This window comes from Protobothrops mucrosquamatus, unplaced genomic scaffold (assembly GCF_001527695.2).
Source record: "Protobothrops mucrosquamatus isolate PMUCROS unplaced genomic scaffold, P.Mucros_1.0 scaffold1038, whole genome shotgun sequence".
Classification (NCBI taxonomy): Eukaryota; Metazoa; Chordata; class Lepidosauria; order Squamata; family Viperidae; genus Protobothrops; species Protobothrops mucrosquamatus.
Window position 1 is genome coordinate 400,965 of NW_015387270.1, and position 24,017 is coordinate 424,981.

A 24,017-nucleotide genomic window follows, 5' to 3' on the forward strand; every position below is an offset into this window, starting at 1 on the left:
CAGACAGCAAGACATTTTTCTCCCCTTTGTTCTCTCAACACAGGCCCACAAGCAATCTTTACGGCACCATCTACTTTGTACCTCCTCACCTCCTCAAAATGATGTGTGGTTCTTGATCATTATAAGGTCCTCCCCACACACCCCTAATTGCTCTAGAGAGAAATGCTGCATTGCCAGGGTCTGCAGTTTAATTGCTCTGCATATTCAGTGAAAATGAGAAAACACTGAACTATGGGACTCCCCCCTTCTGATAATGGTTTTTGACAAATTGCCTCTTATTATGACTTCATTTTTTTGACTTCTTTTGTCTCCCTACAAAGTCTTTGTTATGGACAAGATCTAGCACACTTATCAACAATGCAGTTGACTTGATCAGAAGGTGGAATTTGCTCAGCACCTATTGGCCAATTCACATTGCTCTGAGCACACACACAAACACATCACTTGGCACTACCCTCCATATATATGTGGGCTGGGTTGTAGGAGTGACTAGATATCTGATTTTGCAGGTTACTGGTGTGTTCTGAAGCACGTGTCATATCTTACACAAGCTCCTTCAAAACTAGAGCATTTTAGTGCTCTTTAAAAGAACTCTAGAAATGTGTTTCAAAACAGGAGCAAGATTCAGTAACCTGGGGATTTCATCAGTTGCTTTCCTTAATTTGTCCAGGATTAGAATTTACAGAAAGCACCACGTTGTCTTTATTGCTGTGAAAGATTAGGGTACAAATATGGAGGAAACAAATTTTATGCAGACATCTTTTCTACCTGCTCAAATATTTGAACAGATACGTGGGACTGTGTGTGCCCAAAACAGATGTCATACAGCATGAGGTTATCCTTGGACAGTGTCAAAATAAGGGAAAAAATTCTCTTTTAATAATATTGTAGAATGTTGATGCAAAATCGCTTCATTTCAAGCTGCCTCTTCCATACACCCTATATTGTCTGCATAGATTGTCTGTGCTGACCTAGCACAAAAAACACCACTTCCATTCTGGAACAACTAAAACTATTTCAGCTTGTCTTAGCAGTGGACTGCAATAGGACTGAGGTGACATCATAACTGAGGAAACATGATGATGGTTCACTTTGGCCATTCTACAACCTGTAAAACATTGTTACTGATCTGTATGAGCAAGCAAAATAAGAAAAATAATCTTATTCAGCGTTTATCAAGCTGAATCAATACATAAAGAAGCATCAAGAATAAGTTACAATACAAATACAACACATTTCTCTTCTATTGCCATGTGGTATGATTTCATTATTCAATCTATCCTACTTATTTCAAGATATGCTATCCTCTGTATGAGGACTGTTCCTCAGTATATACCAGTGATGGCAAACCTTTTAGAGACCGAGTGCCCAAACTGCAACCCAAAACCCACTTATGCATCGTCGGGTGCTGGGTGGGTGTGGCCCATTGGATGGGTGTGGCCCATTGGGTGGGCATGGCCCATTGGGTAGGCGTGGCTGCGATGGTAACGGCAGACTGGGTGGGACTAAAATGTTCAATCAATCAATTCCAACTTTGCGAGATCTTTTTTTTTCCCGCGAGAAGTTGAAATTGACTGATTGATTGAACCTTTTTTTTTTTTTGGGGCACACGGCAGCAGAGGCCTAAAGCGAAAAGGTTTTATAAAACCCAGCTGAAGGCCTAGGACTGGGGCGACGGCGCGCATGCCGACAGAGAGGGCTCTGAGTGCCGCCTCTGGCACCCGTGCCATAGGTTCGCCACCACTGGTATATACCAAGGGAAACAATATAGGCAAGCAGAGCAGGAGAGAGGGGACACAATAGGAAGCCCTGATACTTACTCGGGCCCCACAATGAGCTGCAATTTCTTCAAAGGGAGCTTTCTGGAATTTTTCAACCACCTGCCGCCGCCTTTCCCTCTCTTGTTCCTCCACAGCAACACTGTCGACTAACAAGAAAGCAAGAGAAATTAATGACTGGGGAGGAGTAGGATTAAAATCCTGCCCATTTAAACTTGAGTTCAGCTTCCTGGCTTAGGATGAAAGCAGAGTTTGTCTTAATTTTCAGTTGTTTTAATTGCTGTGCTATTAGTCTGGGATGCATATATATAGAATAGGAAAAGGGTGGAGGGAGATAATTAGATCAGAGATTTTCAAAGCTCCCTTCCCCCCAGTCAATCTAGTTTTAGCTGAAATAGTACCGCAGGCCAATTGTGTTGCCATGAAAAGACTTACCAATTGCTTTCTTGAGGGTTTCATATGTGATCTCTTCAGCTGGTGCTCTCTTTGGGGGATTGATGGGAAGAAGAACACAAACAATGGCAGAGAAAGAGTATGTTAGAAACTAGGCATATTAAAATCTGACAAGAGGTTTAGAAAGACATCCAACTTTAAAGGAATATTAGTCATAAAGAAACTTTATTTAATAGAAGAAAAATTGAACTACCTCATCAAATGAATAATCTGTATAATGTATTATCCTAAGAATATAAATAAATGATAAATCCCCTTTTCTATATTCTTGTCTGTTTTGCACCCCTCTAGCTAAACCTCTTTTCCAAACAATTCTGCCACATGCCCAAAACATTCCTCCTTGCTGCATGCCAAACTTCCAGGTGGCCCAAGGTATTAGAATCCATGCTTCATACATTTGGTTAGGATTTGGTAAGCAGTCCATTATTTTCTTTTCTTAAATCCTACTATGGAGTTTGTTTAATGAATGAAAAGCATTTGTTTTAAAAGGTTAATTCTCATCCTTCTATGAACTGTCGTGTAGCTAAGAACATACAAGTATGACAGATTCAGAACAAAAACAGATGGATAAGCACAATATCAATGATCTGAAAGTTCACTAGCCTTGTTTTTACATGCCAGAATAAAAAAACATTTGGCATTTCATAAATGCTTACCCAAGTGGTCTGCTGACCAATTTGAAGGAAGAAAAAATCACTGAGAGTTATCTAGAATTAAAAGTTTTTATCCTTGACCTACCATAAAATCAGAAGCTATGTGGCAGCACCTCTACACATCTGATGAAGTGAGTTGCAACTCATAAAAGCTTATGTCTTTTATTAAAATCTGTGAGTCAGAAATGGTGCTGCCAGACTCCTGATTTATTGCTACTATAAATACAGATTTTCACTTAGATTAACTTTCCATCAAATCACAGAATTGAAAAAGCCATTTAGACCATTCAGCCCAATTTGTTATCTGTGCAAGAATCCTAATTAAAGCATCTACAACAAGATATTCAGTCTCTATATGAACACATTCAGCAAACTGGTGTGTTAACCATCTCTTTGGAGAACTGATTGATGAATTCCTTCTACTACCAGTCTCCCCCCTTAATATTCAACTGTAATCTATCACCTTGATGACCCATGACTGCTGTGCCAAATCTGCTATGAATCATATTGTGAAGTATGTGGATGACATGGCAGTGGCGGGTCTTATTTGGGATGATAATGAAGATTCTTATAGGGAGGAGGTGAAGGCTTTGGTAGACTGGTGTAATAAAAATAACGGAGCTTTGAATGTTAATAAAACAAAGGAGATCATTGTTGATTTTAGAAAGAGCCAGCATAGTCATACTCCACTTTGTATCAAGGCTGCAGCTGTGGAGGTGGTCAATAGTATTAAGTACCTGGGGGTACAGACAACTAACAATCTGACTTTGTCTCTTCATACGTTATCTTTAGTGAAGCATGCAAACCAGCGTTTGCATTTGTTGCATTGGATGAGGAGAGCACATCTCTCTTTCTGCCCTGGCCACTTTTTACAGAACCATGATTGAGAGTGTTTTAACAAACTGCATCACTGTTTGGTTTGGTGGTAGCAGTGCCTCAGATAGAAGGTCCATACAGAGAGTGATAAGGACAGTCGAGACGATTATAGGAAGCCAGCTTTCCGTTATTCAGGATACTAGTTATAAGCGCTATGTGCTTAGAGCTTGAAGCACTGTTAGAGACAATTTACTAACACCATCAATGTTCCTTTGGTACCTGGGATGCAATTCATATTGCCTTAAAAATTTGAATTTGGAAATCTAATTCAACATAACCAATAAAGAAACATATGGGATGAAGGAAACCCTTTTCTAACCAAGTTGCTGTTACAGATTATGTTTTAAAGCTTTTCATTTCTTATTGCCTGGACAAGTGAATTCAATAAACCAGAATGAGAAATGGATGGTTGGGAACCTGGTACCAGTCTAGTTAGGTCCTTAAAAAAGTGCCCTGTGATAGGTACAAAATAAAATAGCATTTCAAAGAATATTAGCAATGTTGTGAAGAGTTCAGAATAAAGTAAAAAGGACCTGACAAGACTGGTACCAGGTTCCCAACCATCCATTTCTCATTCAATTTATCCTTGCTGAGCCTAGCCAAAAAAGGATACATTGAGAATGGCATACCTCTTCTTTCTCAGGGCTATTTCTGGATTCCATTTCAACTTGTAGAGAGATGGTCTCTCCAATACTCCTCCTCTTAGACAATCTGTCTTCATCTAAAAGGGAAAGGGAGATAAAATCATTTTCTTTCCCAGCTGGAAACGTTATGTTTCTAGCATTTTGTAGGGAATTATAAAGCAAGAGGAATTATTTGGCCCTGGTTTCCTTAAATTGTACTGTGACAGTGATTGATAAATAAACACATGCTGCCTTAGAGAGGCTGGATTTCTACAATATGCTAAACTCTTAATATGAGTTAACAAAACATAATTGAACATTTATATACAAAAGCATAAACCATATTATGACTCAACGTGACAGCCTATTTCAAGATAGTAAGGTACTGAGTTCCCATAATAGGTTGAATCACTAACCAACCTGATTTTTGCTTAGTTTGGCATGTTGCGTGAATCCTATCAATGAGTTGAGTACTGGTTCATCCTAGTCCAGCTTCCTTTATCTGCTGTCTTTGAGATTGTTGGCTACAGTTACAGCCAAAATAATTATAGTTATAAGGTTATTACTTAAATTGTGGAGCATGCATTTCCAAGACAATGAGAGCTTGCTTTAATTTCTTAGTCCTTTTGCTTGTAATCCTTTAATTCAAAAATACTGTGAGCGTGTTATTTGTACCATTGGGACCACTGAGAGGACTGTTTTAAGCAGAACAATGAGGAAGTTTATAAGCATAGAACACTCCTAAAAGATAGGCCAACTTGTGACAATGAAAGGTGCCACCAATAGTACATTTTAAAGCCTAGGCAAGTGCTTTGTTTTAGGAATTAGTTATAATTACAAAATCTTCAAGTTTCCTTGAAGTTTTTTAAGTATACCTTGCTTTCAGAATGGCTTATCTTTAGGCAAAATTACAAACCACTGAGGATATTTCCTCAAATCTGAACCAATGTTTATATAAGAATAAGTGTGACTATGCAAAGCAACTATGAACATTGCTTCTAAACCAGTAGTGCTAGATGATTTCAAAGGCACAATGACTTTCCAATCCTTGCCTATTCTCAGAGCTGTGCCCCTCCTAGTAAGACACTATGAAGCAACAACACACAGTTCTTGAGATTGATAGACCATGCAACTTTGTTTCACTTTTTTCTGTTTGGGTGAGAGACCCAGAAAGTTTAGAAAACTATAAGAGGAAAATTGCAAATGTTTAGTAAAACATGGGTAAGAAAGAATGCAATGGATACCCTGTAAATGTAAGAGTTAAAAATAAAGTGATGTTGCTGTGCAACTCAAACCCTACACAACAAATAACACTGGATGAAGCAAAATGAGCACATTGCATAATTTATCCAAAATTGATGGTCTGCTTAAGTTATTTCTGGTTTTGCTACTCCCGAAGTGCTTTATTACATATAGAAAGAGAAGAGTTTGTTCCTGTTAACTGCAGTTTTTCAAGTAGGCTGCATAATTGAATTCTGTGCCTTCAAAAAGCATTTTCTGGAATGTTGTTCAGCTAAGTCTTAAGCAGGAAAAGACAACCTTCATTTTATTGTACTAGCTAAAAAGCCTCTCATCCTCTCTTCCGTTCTTGGGCAAATGCAAGGAATTGAATTCAGCTCACCAATTTTCCATCAGAAAGCCATGGTTGATAGAGAGAGTGGGCTGTGTAAGTACAGACTAGTCTAGAAGTCTAGAAAACTAGAATCTCTCCAAGATCCCTTTCAACTCTGTTATTCTGTTATTATTCTTGAAGAACCAGAGTTACAAAGAACAATCTTGTGTCCTCTGTGCTTCTCACAATTGGGGGTGGGGGTGCAGGTGGAAAGAGGCCACTCCCTGGGTTCCTCCTTTGCAGATTACCACAGGGCAACTCTTTCTTACTTTTTATTCAATATCTACATGGAATAGCTGGGTGAAATTATATGCCAGTTTGAGATTTGATTAATTATATCTGCCAATGTTAGGTTGGCCAAAAGAGGCTTTTGAGGTTCTATTCGAGTGTCTGGAACTACATGGGTCTGGCTGGGAAGGAACTGTCTCTGACTCAATCCTATCAAGACCAAGTAGCTGAAGATGCTAGGGCCACCTAGATTTAGAGATGGCAGAAGGCTATTCCTTCAGCAAATATATTAAAATCAAGAGGGATAAATGAAACACAATTCTGCTGTATTTGAGCCCAAAGCCCAGCTGTATGAAGCACAAAGACAACAATGAAGAATCAACCATCATCAATTTGACTTTTTGGAATACTTTTAAGTCATAACACAACAGAAATTTGCTCTGAAAAGTAATGATAAAATTCTTCAGTAGAGAAAATATATGACCCATTGCCCTCATACCTGTCAGCTGAGGGATGTAAGGTGTGCTGAGTCTATCTGAATTGTAGCCACTCCCTCCCAGCACTTCACTGATCTTGCTTTGCCGGAAGAGGATTTCGGGGCCAAGGTGATCCAGGTTCCGTGACAGCCTTTGGGTCAAAGCAAGAGAAACAATACATGACTGTCCCAATGACTCCCCAAGTACCCATATCACTCAGCAAATGGTCTCCAGGGAAGGAAGGACAAATGTGGAAAACAGAGCTGGAAGCAAATGATGGAATAATTAAGTCGGTTGAAAAGCCCACTTGTTCCAAGCATTATCTAAACTAAGATTTCTCAATCTTATCGATTTTAAGATGTGCAGAGCAACTCTCAGAATTCCCCCAGCCAGCAATTCAATTCTGAAGTTGAAGCCCATACATCTTAAAATTACTAAGGTTGAAAAGTACTGATCTAAATTACAGAGGATATATTCAATGTATTTTAAGCTAACAATGGCTCTCATACCTGGGTTTCTCTATGAAGACACCTTCAGGGAGCAAGTAGGGAGCCTCCTTTTTCCTCATCTCTATAACCTGGAGAGAAGAAAAATACAAGACTTTTTTACCAACTTGGTGTGCTCAGTTCCCACTACCGTGTTTCCCCAAAAAATAAGACTGGGTCTTTTTTTTTTACCTCCAAAAGAGGCACCAGGTCTTATTTTGGGGGGATGTCTTACACCTCCAGTACTGACAGCTTGACCCAGTAGGTCCACTTCTACTGGAGCCGAAGGAGCAGCTTCATTCCGCAGCTGCATTCCGGCCTGCATTTTGCAGTCAGGCCTTTCCAAAAGGCCTATGCAGCCAAGAACCGAGCTATGGATTCAATCCATAGCTCGGTTCTCGGCTGCAGTGGCCTTCTGGAAAGGCCTGTGATTGAGAAATGTAGGCCTGACTGCAGAAGACACCTCAGAAGAAGTGGGCCAGTGAGGAGAGGCCTGACTGCAAGGTAAATGGGTGCGAGGCGTGTGGGGCAGCTCCCCTCCACCCTATCTTGATTTTTAGGTGTGTGCCTGGCCCCAAAACTAGGGCTTATTTTTGGGGTAGGCCTTATTTTCGGGGAAACACGGTATAACAAATATCAGATTTTATCCAATCAGATATCAGTATTATCTTTGGATGCTCTGCCTGGCAGCTCTAATAAGCTCCCCTTCTCTGGGTTTCTCAGAGATATGGCCATAGTAAGTATGAGCAAGTATTGCGACATGACCACCAGGTACAATTGCTTGTGACTTCATCAATACTAATCTCTAATGTATGTCTAAATATTACTGGATGCCATCATTGGTCCAGTGCAGGACTAAGATTGCACAGAATGAATTAGAGTTAAGAAAGCACTGCTATTCAGGAATCTCCTGATTAGTACTACTGGGTAGCAAATTGAGTTTTCAGTATATTGAATCTGGGAGCCTGGTGACAATTTCCAATATGCAGTTGTTAATAAAGGCACTTATATACACAGTCCTTAATTACATCTTGCTGAAAGTTGATAAAGTTGGTGCTTCAGAATCACTTTCTTCCATATGACATAGGCAGTGATGGAATGGCAGGAAACCACTTAGTGTGATCATTCTGCATCATATGTTGAGAGGCAGCGAGAAGAGAGACAGAGGAGACACAGACACACTTTTCAGGAAATGTCCAGCAAGGCTTTGGGTGGATGGGTTTAGTCCAGAAATGTCTGATAGATATGAGTACTTTGAGGTTGTAGGTAGTTCACCTAGCATAGCTGGGGATCACAAAAGGGAAAGTCCTGCTTGTGGGTTCCCTAAAAATCCCACTGGTTTTTACAGGATATGGAGTGCTGAGACTTCATATTCTTATGACAGGTTTCCCCAACCCTGTGTACTCCAAATGTTTTGGACTGCAGCTTCTAGAAATCTGAACCAATCTGTTTGTACCAGTCTGAAGGAGGTTTCCTGATAGGAAAAAAAAACCAGATAAAGGAAATATAAGCAAATGTAAGGCCAAGTGCAGACCTCATGAATATGCTGGCAAAAGGCAGGCACAGTGGTCAATTGGCTGATCAGGTTCAGGTAGGCTGCTCCAAGGGCATACAGGGCACAGCGGCTGTACAATGGCAGGTTATCCTCGTTCACCTGGGCCAATTCCTGCAAAGAGGACAGACAGCATTGTAGTGAAAGAACAAGCAAGCTCCCCCAACCCCCATGTAACAACAACAACAACAACAATAATAATAAAGTTGGAATGGACCTTGGAGGTCTTCTAGTCCAACCCCCTGCTCAGGCAGGAAACCCTATACCATTTCAGACAAATGGTTGTCCAGTCTTTTCTTAAAAACTTCCAGTGTTGGAGCATTCACAACTTCTGGAGTAAGTTGTGGACAGCCAGACATGTCTGAGTTTCAGTTTACCTGCACTCATCTTGGATATAGAATCTGTATCGGCATCAGAGCCTGAAGGTATATAAAGCCAATAATCCAAATCCCATCAAAGAGAAAGAAAAAAAAATCTTTTTTTATAAACCAAGGCAGTAGTTGGGAATGGCCTCAGAATTAACTGGCCTAAATCCGGGAGGATTCAAGAAGAATTGAGGAAAATATGTTTCAGGAAAAATGCTATCTTTGAAAGGATGGGTAAAAATTAGATAGAAATGCTGCATGTTTACTTTTAATATGACGTGCATGATTAAATTTAATTTTGATTCTACTTATTACTAGGATTGATCTCTTTTAGTATCAATTTTTTTATTAGTTTATCAGAAAAAGATTTTTTTACCTTTATGGTCAAAGAATTTGAAAGAATATAGTGAATTTTGCTAATATAAATGATGATAGCCTATAAAGATTAATAAGTGCAAACAGAAATATATACTATTTTCCACAGCAAGAAAAAAAGAGATGGTCAAATTGATTGCTTTATTTAAAGAAAAGAACATATTTAATTTTATTTTCATTTGGAAATCACTTCTGGATTTTGTGCTTGTGATGGGATTGATCTCTCTTTCAAAGCAAAGGGGCTGGGTTTCCCTTTTGGGGAAGATAGGGCTAGGAGTGGTGCTATAAAATCTATTTCCTTTTTATTACAGATAGTCCTCATTTAGCGACTGCTTCATTTAGCAACTGCTCATAGTTATGATGGTGATGAAAAAGTAACTTTGTGACCAGTCGTCGCATTTATGACCTTCGTACATCTGTAAAGCAAAGGAAAGCTGAAGTAAGGTTATAAGTCCAATCATGGTTTCAAGTAGCGACTGCTTCATTTAATGATACTGCCGGTCACTTGTGGTCACAAAACAAGGAGTACCTGTAATATATCATTTGGTTCTTTTACTTTCCAGTAAGGCACAAGGACTATGGGTCTCTAGCTCACACACGAGGCCTAGGGGGAGGACACCAGGAGTAGTCATCTTCTAGTACAGTGGTTCTCAACCTTTTTAATGCCGCGACCCCAACCGGTCGTAAGTCGAGGACTAAACTGGTCGTAAGTCGAGGACTTTCCCTGCCCGGGAGCGCCACGCATGCATGGTTCCGCCCCCTGCGCCGGCCGAGGCGTAGCTGGCAAGCAGCAGAGACGGAGCAAGCCGACCACCAGCTGGCCCAGCCCAAGGGAGGTAAGGCACCCGCCGGAAAAGGGGAAAAAAATGGCGGACAAAAAAAAATGGCGGACAAAAAAAATGGCGGACAGCCTTGCTTGGCGATCCCCGTGAAATGGTCGATCAACCCCAAATGGGGTCCCGACCCACAGGTTGAGAACCACTGTTCTAGTAGACAAGTGATGACAACACTAAGGAGCTAGGATGTGTAGACCCGGAAGAGAGAGGCAGTTGAGGCCCTTTCCTCCTACAAAATCTAGCTCTGTGGGTACAATTATTATTGAACCTGAGCATGCATTAGATTAGTTCCTTTATCAACTTTATTTTAACAGATCAAAACTGTCCCAACTACCCTAATTTATTAACAATATTTTTCTTTTTTCTTTTGAAATTAATATGCTTTATCTTTGTGGTTTGAATTAAACTATATTGTTAGAATTCAAGAGTATTTTACAGTAATTGGCAGGAATTGTCTAATAGATCCAACTCTTTATATAAAGTACATGCAAGAAACTCTTGCAAATTGCTTCTTCAAGGAATCTAATGAATCCAAGAAGGGCTGGAATAAAAAACAACCATGCATACTTGACCTCTTCCCACATTGCATGCTTGTGATCTGTTTCTTTTTAAGTTTTTCCTACTTTTAAAAAACAGAAGCCAGCCAGAGTCATTTGGATTCAGGCAGCTTCTAAAATGTATTAAATTGCATTAAATAAATACTTTTATAATCAGATGGAGTCTAAATACATGTGAAGAAGAGCAAATATGGGTGTGTGGCATATGGGAGAGGGACATATTTATTTATTTAAAAGATTTACATAGCAGCCCATCTTCTAACCAATGCTGGGTGGCTCTCAAATCAAAAGCTAAAGCAACATATTAAAACTATAAAACTAAACGCACTGAAACATTAAAAACAACATAAACCTGGCGCCCAGTCAAACTTCTAATTTCTAGTCATCCAATCCTTATCCCAGAGCTTAGGGGAAAAGCCAGGTCTTCAAAGCCCAATGGAAGACTAGGAGGGTAGAACCTCAGTGGACAGAGTGTTCCATAGAGCAGAGGCTGCCACAGAAAAGGCACACTTCTGAACTCCCATCAGATGGCAATATTTAGGGGAAGGGCCCAGGAATGTGCCCACCGTATCTGGCCTGGTAGAGAAAGGTGGTCCTGCAGGTAACCTGGCCTTGTGTTATATTCTATTGCCATGTGATATGCTTTAACTAGCACCTTGAGTTGCATGTGGGAAGAAAGTGGAAGCCAGTGCAGCTTGCACAAAGCATTACTTGGGCAAACCTAGGGGTCCCCATTACTGTGTCTGCTGCTTTATGCTGGACCAGTTGAAGTTGCAGGATGGTCTTCAAGGGTAGCCCCATACAGAGTGCATTGCAATAATCCAAATGGGAAGTCACCAAGGCACCAGTGACAGTGAGCAAGGCCTTCTGGTCCAGGAAAGGATGCAAGTGATGCACCAGATGTATCTGTGCAAAAAGTTCCATAGCCATGGCTGCTGCCTGCTCTATTTCTATTCACTTGTCATTCTGCCATATCAGTTGACTCCTGTGCCAAAGATACCATATGCAAAAGGAGGCAGTGGGTGTTTGTGATACAGATCTGCAGGGTATGTTGAAGAGGGCTATGTATCACTTTGGATTCAAAGGCAAAAAAGAAAATCCCAAGAAAAGGCACGTTTATTTAATGAATTGCAGAGAGGTAATACATTTGTGTCCCTATGACCTCTGAGGCACATTTCACTTTTAGATCCAATAGGCTAAAAAGTATAGTAGTTAACAAATCATAAAAGACGGGTTCACCAGCTTTTGCCCTCCAGATGTGTAAGGCTAAAATCAGGACATGAATTGCAGTTCAATGCATCTGGCAGGGGAAACTGATTTCGAAGGGATTAGAGTATTTAGAATTCATTTTTGTCAATTTCTCCAGGAACATACCTTAAAGATGTTGAGGCAAAACTTATATCAGAGTTATCAAGACTTCTTTTCTTTGCTTGGATTTGTTGCAGCACATCAACACAAGTCCACAACACCTGCTGCATTTTTGCAATCAATACAATTTGTCTGAAGCAGGAGGGGTAGATGTGCACATTTGCTTAATTAGTCTTAAGTCTGAGCAGGAACAAATTGTAAAAGAAATATAAATTGTTTCACTGATCTCAGTGTCACTGTCAGCATTTGAAAAATTCTGGGGCAGCATCTTAAGGCTATTGCTAGTGAAAAGACAGGTTTATAAGTCACCTTCCATATCTAAGTTTAGTAGCAGCCCTTATAAACCTGTTTGCAATTTATCATCTGAGATGTGATCTTGTCTTCCTTGAAGGTTCCTTTCTGTCCTCCCTACTAGGGACTTGGAAGATTCTTCAGTGTGCACATACCTGTATGGCCAGAACCAACCGGATGAGGTCCACTACCACCTCTTCATTGGCCAGTTCAATACTGATGAGTGCCAGCAGACTGTAGAGAGCCTCATAGTGAGTATGCCCATTATTGTCTTCCTTGCAAGTGAAATACATGTGTCGATACAGCTGCTGGGAGTGCTGTGAAAAAATATAACAATAGCTCTTTAATTTAATTGAGGTATTGAAAGCAATGCTTCCACACTACTTTAGCATGATCAAGGGCACGGGTGTCAAACTCGCCGTGTCACGTGATGCGTCGTGACGTATCGTGACTTTTTTTGCATTGCTAGAGCTGGGGTGGGTGCGTCCTCCGCATGATGCAACCGGCCCGTGGGCCGGCAGTTTGACACCCTTGATCAAGAGGATACTTTTTTATCATATAGTACTAGTGATATAACCAATCAGTCCCTATCTTTTTTTTTTTAATGACGTGTTTGGCAAGTCCTTAATACCTTTTTCATGAAGACAGTATCTTGGCGTGAACATTTGTCCACTTTCAGCTTCAGGATGGAGATATCACTGATAGTGCTGTGCAGAAAAAAAAAAGGAAAAGAAATTAAGTGGGTATGTGTATACGTGGAAGCAGGCCATAACAAAAGGGTGGAGAAGATTGTCCATCTCTCCTCCTTTTTAGTAACTCATAGGATATTTCAAGGAGTGGTGGAATTACATTTTTATGTATAATTTTTATTAAAGAAATTTTTAACAAAATAGGAATAATATAAATTTTGAAAGATAAAAGTAAGAACCGTAATTACTGAAAGTAAGTAAATAAAGTACTAAAAGTAAGAACATTACTAAAAAAAACCCCACAAAGAAAGGAAAAGAATGAAAAAGTTATAAAGAAGCAGCTTCTAGTCTCCTTAAAGTAAAAATTCATTTATATTTTACCTTCTCTAAGGCTACAACATATTTTTTTCTTTCCACAGTCTACCCTTTCTAATCATCAAAGGGAATGGTAAAATTACAATGGTGTTATACATCAAAGAAAATTTCCAGTAAATAAATCTTGTGAAGGAAGGGTACATGTATTTCAAAATAAGTCATAGCCTAAATCCCTCACAAATTTTAATTCAAAACAACAACTGCAAAACAGTTCTTATTAATAGGTAACTGGGACAAATATATCTGGTGCTCTCAGCACCATCACCATGTAGTCATCCTGGAAAAATGACAGAATGTATTCACAATGTTATTATGTTTATTATGTGATTACCAATTGACAGCATTATTCCCTTGGCCAATCATGATGAAATAGCATTCAAGGGAAATTCTAGCACTGAGCAATATTAGTGGAGAAGAAAAAAACAACTTTTTGTATAAATATTCTTTGCATATATTTCTATTCTTTCTGATAATAGCAATATTTAATCTGTACATTCAGAATAGCTGACTGAAACTTTGGTTCAAATAAATGCCATAATCATTAGACTTGTTAGAAAGCCATCACAACGGTGAACAGGAAATCATACAGTTTCTATTTAGGAAGACCAATGTGTATTCACATGGTTTGTAGCAAAATTATCTATCATACTGTCCCATCTCATGCAGCATCTCCTCTCTATCACAAGAAAAAAAAATGGACTGAAAACCTGATTGTCTGGAATTTGTGCTTATTCTCATGGCGGTCAATGAAGCTGATGAGAATCTGCAGAACAAAAAGGCGAATATCTGCATCCTCCATTAATGTAGCTGACAAGAGCCTGTCCAGGAAGGAGCTGGGAAGGGCTGTGAGCATGTTACTGCACTGGAAACCAGTGGAAACCTGCAGGTTCAATAGAGAACTTCTCTATTAGTCAATACTCAGCAGTTTGTCTGCAATGCACTCAATAATAATGACAGTTAGAGTAGCCAAGATATTGCTAAAACAACCTTCTCACATTGTTCCTAATTTCTTTTTCAAAGTCTTAATTTGTCTAGATTTAATTTGTATCACAGAGATACAGTTAGTCTAGGTTAAAATGGCACTGGATGATTTGTAGTTCAGCATGTGGGATACAAGGGGTAGGCACAGCAAGTTGTAGAAATACAACCAATGCCTTTTGTTAACCCTAGTTTAGTTTTAATGTGTTACTAGACAAGCCATGACTCTTTATGTCCATTGTTTCAGAGATATTTCCTTACCAGATTCCTCAGTGCCTTCAACAATGGCAGAACTTCTAATATACTGGAAAAATTCTTTAAAATTCAGAGAGATATTTAGAGATATATCTGCCTTGATAGTACCTCATGCTGAACTGTGTAGCTGTTAAACATCGAGAATTGACCACAGGACTTATTTTATGACATTTTGTACTATACCGTAAAATGCTTATGATGATTGTTATGCCATAAATATTTGATAAAATCCCTAAAATTTTGATTGCATGGGAGTCAGAGGTCCTGGATTTTGGGCACATTTGAGATTCCTTGTTCAAAAGGTTTTATCCTATGATGCACCATTTTATTAAAGGTTACAGACACTTGAGTTTCAGTAGGCCAAAAGGTACATTATTTCCTACACAAATGTGGTATCTATTTTTCTCTGCAAACCTCACATGAAAATGGAACATCTCTGTCACATACCTGCAGAAGAGATTTCAGCAACATGATTTGCGTCAATCGATTCCTGTTCTCCCTAAAAACAACAACAACAACAACAGATAAACACTCAAGATTGAAGCCGCATGGAAAAAAAGACAGCCTACAAAACCAAAGGCCAACCAAAATCAGAACAGGATGAATAAGAAAATCATCAGCTGGGAATGAAATTGTGTATGAAACATAACCAAACACACACAACCTCTTATAAGTATGTATCATTAGGCAACAAAATAACATTCCTCTAGCCACAGGGTGGAGAAAATCTAAACCTGCTGTGGTTATGTGGGTGAAGCAAGCAGACAGGAGCAAAGGGTCACCAAAGCAGATGTGCTAGTGGGGATGGAGTATGGTGAAGAATGCCATCATACCAACTGGTTTTTCCCACCACTTTCACTATTTTGAAAGAACAAGGAGATTGTACCTTCAATCTCTAGCAGGTCTAGACTAGAGTTTCCTCTTAACTCCATGGGTTACAGAAAAGGGATGTAGGAACTACAGATTGCCCACCATGCAGCAAAACATCCTAACGGTTATTGCTAAAACTTCACTCATGTCGTATACCTATTCAAAAAAATTGCTGCTTTTTCCACTCAATTGTTCATTGCCAATTCCTCTTCAACTAATTGCTTTTTATATTACTGAGAAATAGGATCAACCTTTTCTCTGGCAACATAAGCACCAGGAACAAATTTTGAAAAAGATAATACTGGTCAGATTAAAGAGTCATTTCCCTCACCCTCCCCGCTGCAACCCAACCCCAAGAAAGAAAAACATCTTGATCTAAAGAGCCAGGAATTTCTAACTGAATGGATAAGCTCTTCACAACATAGACTTCTAATGTGCCATTAGATATTATAAAGGGCCAGACATTCTATTATCAATTGACATATCTGAAAAAAAACCCAGATTTTTCATCAAGCTACTCAAACACTGAATCTCTTTCAACATCTCCATGTAAAAATCTACTCAGAAATAAGTTGATGCTTCCTAATTTTTTATGTATCCTACTCCCCCCCTAAAGAACCCACAACCCTCTGGCAAGACACATTATGTAGAAAGAAGTGGCCTATGATCAGCCAACAACAGAAATTACTCTTTTAGTCAAAAATTAAATATTTATTTAGGGTTGGAAGATTTGATGCCTAATTAACTTTGGTTTAATCCAAATAATCCAAGCCTGGATAGTAGATCAGACCTGGTTAGTAATGATATGGGAAACTATCAAGAAATGCCAGGATTATAGGATAGACTGGAAAATTGAAAACAGTTTCAGAAGAAGGCAAAGGTTGTTAAGCAGAGTTGATTCCCAGTCTTTGACTTAAATTTGGTCACTGAATTTTCTAGACAAGATTCCTTCTCTTTTGACAGAATATTATTTCTTCCTCAGAAAATGCTAATATGTTAATAATCCTGTCTGGGGTGACATATGAGTAAAGAAAATTGCCCTTTTTGACCTAAAGTTCAATTAACTGATACTCTATGTTTGGCTTGTATCCCTTTCTGATTGTAATAGAGATTCATATACTGTAACTTATTATTGATTCATATTCAAAGAAAGCTAGTAAGAATGTTTCTCAACCATGGCCATTTGAACATGTATGGATTTCAACCCAGCAGGGCTGGCTGGGGAATTCTAGGAGTTGAAGTCCATACATCTTCATGTGGCCAAGACTGAAAAACAGTGGTCTATATAGGCTTTTGACAAGACATTGACATCAAGGAGCATTCAATTATATGAGCTAGAAAAGTTACAACCCAGAAATAAGTTCTCTTCCCCAGAAACTTATATATTTTTGATAATCTGATGCAGCCCAGCATAAGTATAGATTCCACAACTCAGAAATAAAATGATCTTAAATAAAAAATCCAGATCTATTAGTGTTGTGGAAAAATACATTTTTAAACAGTTCCTTCAAAATACTTCACTTCCAGCTTCCATTTTCTCTTCTGCTGCCTCTTTAAAACAGGTTTAAGATAGGCATGCTGGGTAGATTACGGGAGTTTAGAAAACATCTTGTAGGTAAAACATACACAACTTTCCTGCACTTTTTTGTTCTTTTCAATTAAAGAATTACATAAATAGAGATACATGAAATATGACTTAGAAATTAATGAGTAATTGTTTGGATTACATGTGATGAAGCTGAAGATGGACAAGGAATTACACGATTCTTTGGACAAAATTATATGCTCTTTAAGACTAAAATATCTTCCCATTCAATTTTTGCATTGTGACACTTAAGACAGAAAATTATTATTAAAAAAAAAACAATTATTAAAATGATCTTGAAAGGAAGAAGGGGTAAAAAAAAACAGAAGGATGAGAAAAAAACTTGCCCCAAATTGGCATCCCCTATGGTATTTAATAATACCGCTATAATTATTAGATAGCACAGCCAATCACAGTGTGATAATAATGGAATCGTAATCCAACATACTTAAGAGGGGTTTCAAACTGGGGAAGTCTAGACTGAAGGATAGGAAATCAAAAGAGAGGAGGGAAAACGAAAAAGAAGGGATTAAAGAGTGAAAAAGAGTGTTGTCCTCACCCAGCTTTGCCCATGTCTACAGGGTGATGCAGAGAAGGAAGCGGAACTTTGCTCATGATAAACAGCATGACCTCCGACCTCTGATAGGTAGGCAGAGTGCTGGCAAAAGAACCTGGGAAAAGACAGAGCAGGAAAAGCATGCAAGATAGTCTAGTAGGGGTGAGGAAAGGCACAGAGTTGGTGTGGGAACCCAATATAGAAAGGACAAAAAAAAAAAAAAAAAAAAAATCACCGGCAAGAAAGTATAGATTTTAACCAAGATTTTCTTAATGCCAGGAAAAAAAACCCCTCCTTATGCTATCAGAATGAGAAGCCACAAACCAGATTCCCAAGTAAGAGAGATCACGTCCTGCTATGAGTTGCTGTATAAGTTGCTATGGAGATACTACTTTCAAATCTTGCTTGGCCACTATATGAATGTAATGCTGGATCAACAGTGGAGAACCACACATATGCTGGATCTTTGGACTAATTTAGATTGCCAGGCTCTTCATTTTTTTAATGGCCCTTTTCTTGAACTATCTTGGTTCAGCAATAAAGATGCAGCAGAAAAATTAAGCCAATCAACCTTTCAACAATAAAATGCTCTTTTAGCAAAGCAGTTTATTAAAAAACACACCGCTCAATGGTTTAATGTACGAGCATGCATGTATATACACATATATGCAAATGTGTGCACTTTGAAGGAAGAAGATAGAGTGAAGGAAACTAAGTGTGAAAAATAAGAGACTGGGACCACTTCTGGAATGGTTCCAGACCTTCCTGCACTCTCTTTCAATGAGTCAAGTCTGATGAACTAGATATAAAACTATAAAGAGCTGGTTGAGACAAGTTAGATCAGACTCTTGGGCAGGAGTCATAGAATGCATGCTTAACCTGAAGAATATTCAAGGTTTATTCCCCATGAGACAGCTTCAAAACCTCCCCCTCCCCGGGGGACTGCTTGCTTACAATCCCCAAACTTCAGGAAATAATTGGAACAGTTTCTTCTTTTCCTTCTCTTTCTTTCTCTCTCTCTCTCTCTGGCAGGTGTTCAGGGATTCCCAAGTCTCTTGTGACCTCTGCTGGCTGTGCAGAGCATAAAAGTGAAGCGTAAACAAGTATTATCTTCTGCTTTCCTTCTAGATTTTAATGTGAGGATACACATCACATTTATTACTTAGGACTTAGTGGGAGCTACGGAGCAGCCTTAGAATAGTTTTTAATCTGCTCGGTGTTAGAACCAACAGACTTTCAAGAGCACCGATATCGGCGAGCGCAGGGGGCTTTCCCCTCACTACTAAGGAAGTTGCTCCATTATTGACTCAGCCTTCCATCCTTCCAAGGTCGGTAAAACGAGGAGCCAGATTGTTGGGAACAAAACGCTGACTCGGTAAACCACTTAGAGAGTGTTGTAAAGTCTAAGTGCTATTGCTATTTCCATACAGCAAAGATCAGGGAATCCAGGCATTATGGTTTAGTAAGTACCAGGCTTAGCTTCCAAATCTTTTCTAGTACCTAACCTTAAAAGCAAATATGGACGGCCACGTATGGTCCACCAAATATTGCTACTGTTATTTCATCTCTAACATTTGCTGGGGTGACAGTAAATGCAGTTCTGCAACATTTGGAAGGCCAGAAATTTACCCTACCTTAGCTTTCCCATGAGGCAAGGATGAAGGGGGGCTGTAAGCAGCTTCATAAAGTAATCTTTCTACTTATAAAGTACACTACACATGACTGACAACAGAAGCTGGGACTGTCATACAAAGACAATATGCTATTGGCAAAATTGATCTTGCTTGTATGGATTAAAAACCAAGTTTAACGCCGCATTGAAATTAGTTCAGGGCTCTCACTGCCAAGTCCAAAAGAATACTTTCCCTGTACAATGGGAGACACACCATTTTTGCACCAAAACAGCATCAAATTGCTGCTTTAGTATGAGGCATGCAAAACATGGCACAGAGAATCATATATGTTCCATACAAAGACCCTATTAGAAGGGAAAAGAGAAGGGGTAGCTCCTTATCCTCCCCACCAATCTCAAGGCCAGTGGATTGGGCCCAAAGTTTCCCATAATTAGCACAGTTCTGAATTATCTAAGGGTGAAAAATCTGGGAAAAAATAGAGAACTTGCTATTCCTTTTTAGAGTAAAACTCAACTAGGTATTATTGGTGACATCATTTGTGCCATAGATTCTCCCGGGAGTTTTATCTTGGAAGGCAATAAGAACATTCACATTGAACTCTTGCTTCCAGATCAAGCTAACTGCTCTAATACTGTTTAAATGTCTATTCATTATAATGGCAGCAGAGTTCCATGTGCCTTTTGATACAAATTTCAAGGAATGGTTCTTGTCTTGCAGAAAGTTTTAGCAGAAACCTTGTACTAAGCAAATGTGATGTGAACTTAGACACAGTTCATCCTGGGCTCATTTAACCCAGAAATATCTACTTGGATTGAGTAGGCTGCTTGTTTACCAAGGTCTTCCCCAAGTTTGTTGTTGTTGTTAGATGCAAAGTCGTGTCCGACCCATCGTGACCCCATGGACAACGTTCCTCCAGGTCTTCCTGTCCTCTACCATCTTCTGGAGTTCATTTAAGCTCACGCCTACTGCTTCAGTGACTCCATCTAGCCACCTCATTCTCTGTCATCCCTTCTATTGCCCTCAATCTTTCCCAGCATTAGTCCCTTTTCAAGTGAGTCCTTCCTTCTCATTAGGTGGCCAAAGTATTTGAGTTTCAACTTCAGGATCTGGCCTTCTAAAGAGCAGTCGGGGTTGATCTCTTCTAGGACTGACCGGTTTGACCGCCTTGCAGTCCAAGGGACTCGCAGGAGTCTTCTCCAGCACCATAGTTCAAAGGCCTCAATTCTTTGTTGCTCAGCCTTTCTTATGGTCCAACTTTCACAGCCATACATTGCAACTGGGAAAACCATGGCCTTGACTATATGCACTTTTGTTGGCAGGGTGATGTCTCTGCTTTTTAGTATGCTATCTAGATTTGCCATAGCTTTCCTCCCCAGGAGCAAGCGTCTTTTAATTTCTTGGCTGCAGTCCCCATCTGCGGTGATCTTGGAGCCCAGGAAAATAAAATCTGTCACTACCTCCATTTCTTCCCCATCTATTTGCCAGGAATTGAGAGGGCCGGATGCCATGATTTTGGTTTTCTTAATGTTGAGTTTCTTCCCCAAGTTATCCTTCTCCAAATCCTTCTAACTAGAGATGCTGGCTGGGGAATTCTGGGGGATGAAGTCCACATATCTTAAAATAGCTAAGGTTGAGAAACACTGCTTTAGAAACTCCAGTTAGCCCTAAAACAATCTCAAGAGATTATACTGAACTGTGAACCATGCAAAAACACAGCATGCATCCAAATAACAATCCCTCACCCACTGTAGGACTAGAATAGTCCCTTTGGGACTTTAAATAGCTCATCATGGTTTTTCATTATTTTAATATGGAATTTATTTCTGAAGGCACAGGCTGCTTGTTGAAACTGTTTTTTATTGCTAATTATTACTGTGTGTGAGCAATCAAGGAGGAGGAAAAGGGCTGAGTTAATTTTTTTTAAAGAAACTAAACAGAGGCAAATCTAATAAAACAGTTCCCGTAACACAAAGGGATTGCAAACATGACTCTAATTCAGGATTTCTCAATCACGACTTAAAGGTCATCTTGTCTGGGGCTAATGGGAATTAAATGGGGCGTTGTCTTACCTGAACGCCTTTTCTCAGCACGGAGATGGAGGATCCACAGAATGGGTGGAGACTGTATTCCTGCCCAATCAGATCAAGTCAGCCAAAGTTGTCACGCCCCGTCCTGGTTCCATTTTCCAGTCTTGACGCGAGCGTAGCCATTGACTGACCAAGAACGTACTGGCTCACAAACTAATCCTANTTGGCCACTATATGAATGTAATGCTGGATCAACAGTGGAGAACCACACATATGCTGGATCTTTGGACTAATTTAGATTGCCAGGCTCTTCATTTTTTTAATGGCCCTTTTCTTGAACTATCTTGGTTCAGCAATAAAGATGCAGCAGAAAAATTAAGCCAATCAACCTTTCAACAATAAAATGCTCTTTTAGCAAAGCACTTTATTAAAAAACACACCGCTCAATGGTTTAATGTACGAGCATGCATGTATATACACATATATGCAAATGTGTGCACTTTGAAGGAAGAAGATAGAGTGAAGGAAACTAAGTGTGAAAAATAAGAGACTGGGACCACTTCTGGAATGGTTCCAGACCTTCCTGCACTCTCTTTCAATGAGTCAAGTCTGATGGACTAGCTATAAAACTATAAAGAGCTGGTTGAGACAAGTTAGATCAGACTCTTGGGCAGGAGTCATAGAATGCATGCTTAACCTGAAGAATATTCAAGGTTTATTCCCCATGAGACAGCTTCAAAACCTCCCCCTCCCCGGAGGACTGCTTGCTTACAATCCCCAAACTTCAGGAAATAATTGGAACAGTTTCTTCTTTTCCTTCTCTTTCTTTCTCTCTCTCTCTCTCTGGCAGGTGTTCAGGGATTCCCAAGTCTCTTGTGACCTCTGCTGGCTGTGCAGAGCATAAAAGTGAAGCGTAAACAAGTATTATCTTCTGCTTTCCTTCTAGATTTTAATGTGAGGATACACATCACATTTATTACTTAGGACTTAGTGGGAGCTACGGAGCAGCCTTAGAATAGTTTTTAATCTGCTCGGTGTTAGAACCAACAGAGCACCGATATCGGCGAGCGCAGGGGGCTTTCCCCTCACTACTAAGGAAGTTGCTCCATTATTGACTCAGCCTTCCATCCTTCCAAGGTCAGTAAAACGAGGAGCCAGATTGTTGGGAACAAAACGCTGACTCGGTAAACCACTTAGAGAGTGTTGTAAAGTCTAAGTGCTATTGCTATTTCCATACAGCAAAGATCAGGGAATCCAGGCATTATGGTTTAGTAAGTACCAGGCTTAGCTTCCAAATCTTTTCTAGTACCTAACCTTAAAAGCAAATATGGACGGCCACATACGGTCCACCAAATATTGCTGCTGTTGTTTCATCTCTAACATTTGCTGGGGTGACAGTAAATGCAGTTCTGCAACATTTGGAAGGCCACAAATTTACCCTACCTTAGCTTTCCCATGAGGCAAGGATGAAGGGGGGCTGTAAGCAGCTTCATAAAGTAATCTTTCTACTTATAAAGTACACTACACATGACTGACAACAGAAGCTGGGACTGTCATACAAAGACAATATGCTATTGGCAAAATTGATCTTGCTTGTATGGATTAAAAACCAAGCTTAAAGCCGCATTGAAATTAGTTCAGGGCTCTCACTGCCAAGTCCAAAAGAATACTTTCCCTGTACAATGGGAGACACACCATTTTTGCACCAAAACAGCATCAAATTGCTGCTTTAGTATGAGGAATGCAAAACATGGCACAGAGAATCATATATGTTCCATACAAAGACCCTATTAGAAGGGAAAAGAGAAGGGGTAGCTCCTTATCCTCCCCACCAATCTCAAGGCCAGTGGATTGGGCCCAAAGTTTCCCATAATTAGCACAGTTCTGAATTATCTAAGGGTGAAAAATCTGGGAAAAAAATAGAGAACTTGCTATTCCTTTTTAGAGTAAAACTCAACTAAATATTATTGGTGACATCATTTGTGCCATAGATTCTCCCGGGAGTTTTATCTTGGAAGGCAATAAGAACATTTGCATTGAACTCTTGCTTCCAGATCAAGCTAACTGCTCTAATACTGTTTAAATGTCTATTCATTATAATGGCAGCAGAGTTCCATGTGCCTTTTGATACAAATTTCAAGGAATGGTTCTTGTCTTGCAGAAAGTTTGAGCAGAAACCTTGTACTAAGCAAATGTGATGTGAACTTAGACACAGTTCATCCTGGGCTCATTTAACCCAGAAATATCTACTTAGATTGACAAAAGTTTACCAAGGTCTTCCCCAAGTTTGTTGTTGTTGTTAGATGCGAAGTCGTGTCTGACCCATGGACAACGTTCCTCCAGGTCTTCCTGTCCTCTACCATCTTCTGGAGTCCATTTAAGTTCACGCCTACTGCTTCAGTGACTCCATCCAGCCACCTCATTCTCTGTCGTCCCCTTCTTCTATTGCCCTCAATCTTTCCCAGCATTAGGCTCTTCTCCAGTGAGTCCTTCCTTCTCATTAGGTGGCCAAAGTATTTG

At 39.6% G+C, this 24,017-nt stretch overlaps 1 protein-coding gene across 3 annotated transcripts in view; it reads right to left on the reverse strand.

Annotated features, from left to right (window-relative positions):
* The window catches only part of EFR3B (EFR3 homolog B), a 59,050-nt gene that overhangs the window by 1,800 nt on the left and 33,233 nt on the right, over nucleotides 1-24,017 (reverse strand). Inside the window, exons 9-19 of one of the 3 annotated variants that reach the window (XM_015819986.1) lie at nucleotides 17,840-17,951; nucleotides 15,273-15,324; nucleotides 14,300-14,472; nucleotides 13,160-13,235; nucleotides 12,684-12,845; nucleotides 8,719-8,850; nucleotides 7,209-7,276; nucleotides 6,723-6,850; nucleotides 4,390-4,481; nucleotides 2,214-2,262; nucleotides 1,821-1,927 (exon numbers count right to left, since the gene is read on the reverse strand). In XM_015819986.1, the coding sequence (XP_015675472.1) occupies nucleotides 1,821-1,927; nucleotides 2,214-2,262; nucleotides 4,390-4,481; nucleotides 6,723-6,850; nucleotides 7,209-7,276; nucleotides 8,719-8,850; nucleotides 12,684-12,845; nucleotides 13,160-13,235; nucleotides 14,300-14,472; nucleotides 15,273-15,324; nucleotides 17,840-17,951 (1,151 nt within the window). Of the gene's footprint in view, nucleotides 1-1,820; nucleotides 1,928-2,209; nucleotides 2,263-4,385; nucleotides 4,482-6,722; nucleotides 6,851-7,208; nucleotides 7,277-8,718; nucleotides 8,851-12,683; nucleotides 12,846-13,159; nucleotides 13,236-14,299; nucleotides 14,473-15,272; nucleotides 15,325-17,839; nucleotides 17,952-24,017 lie in introns of all 3 variants that reach the window. The other 2 variants (XM_029284860.1, XM_015819987.1) reach the window with 2 other exon arrangements.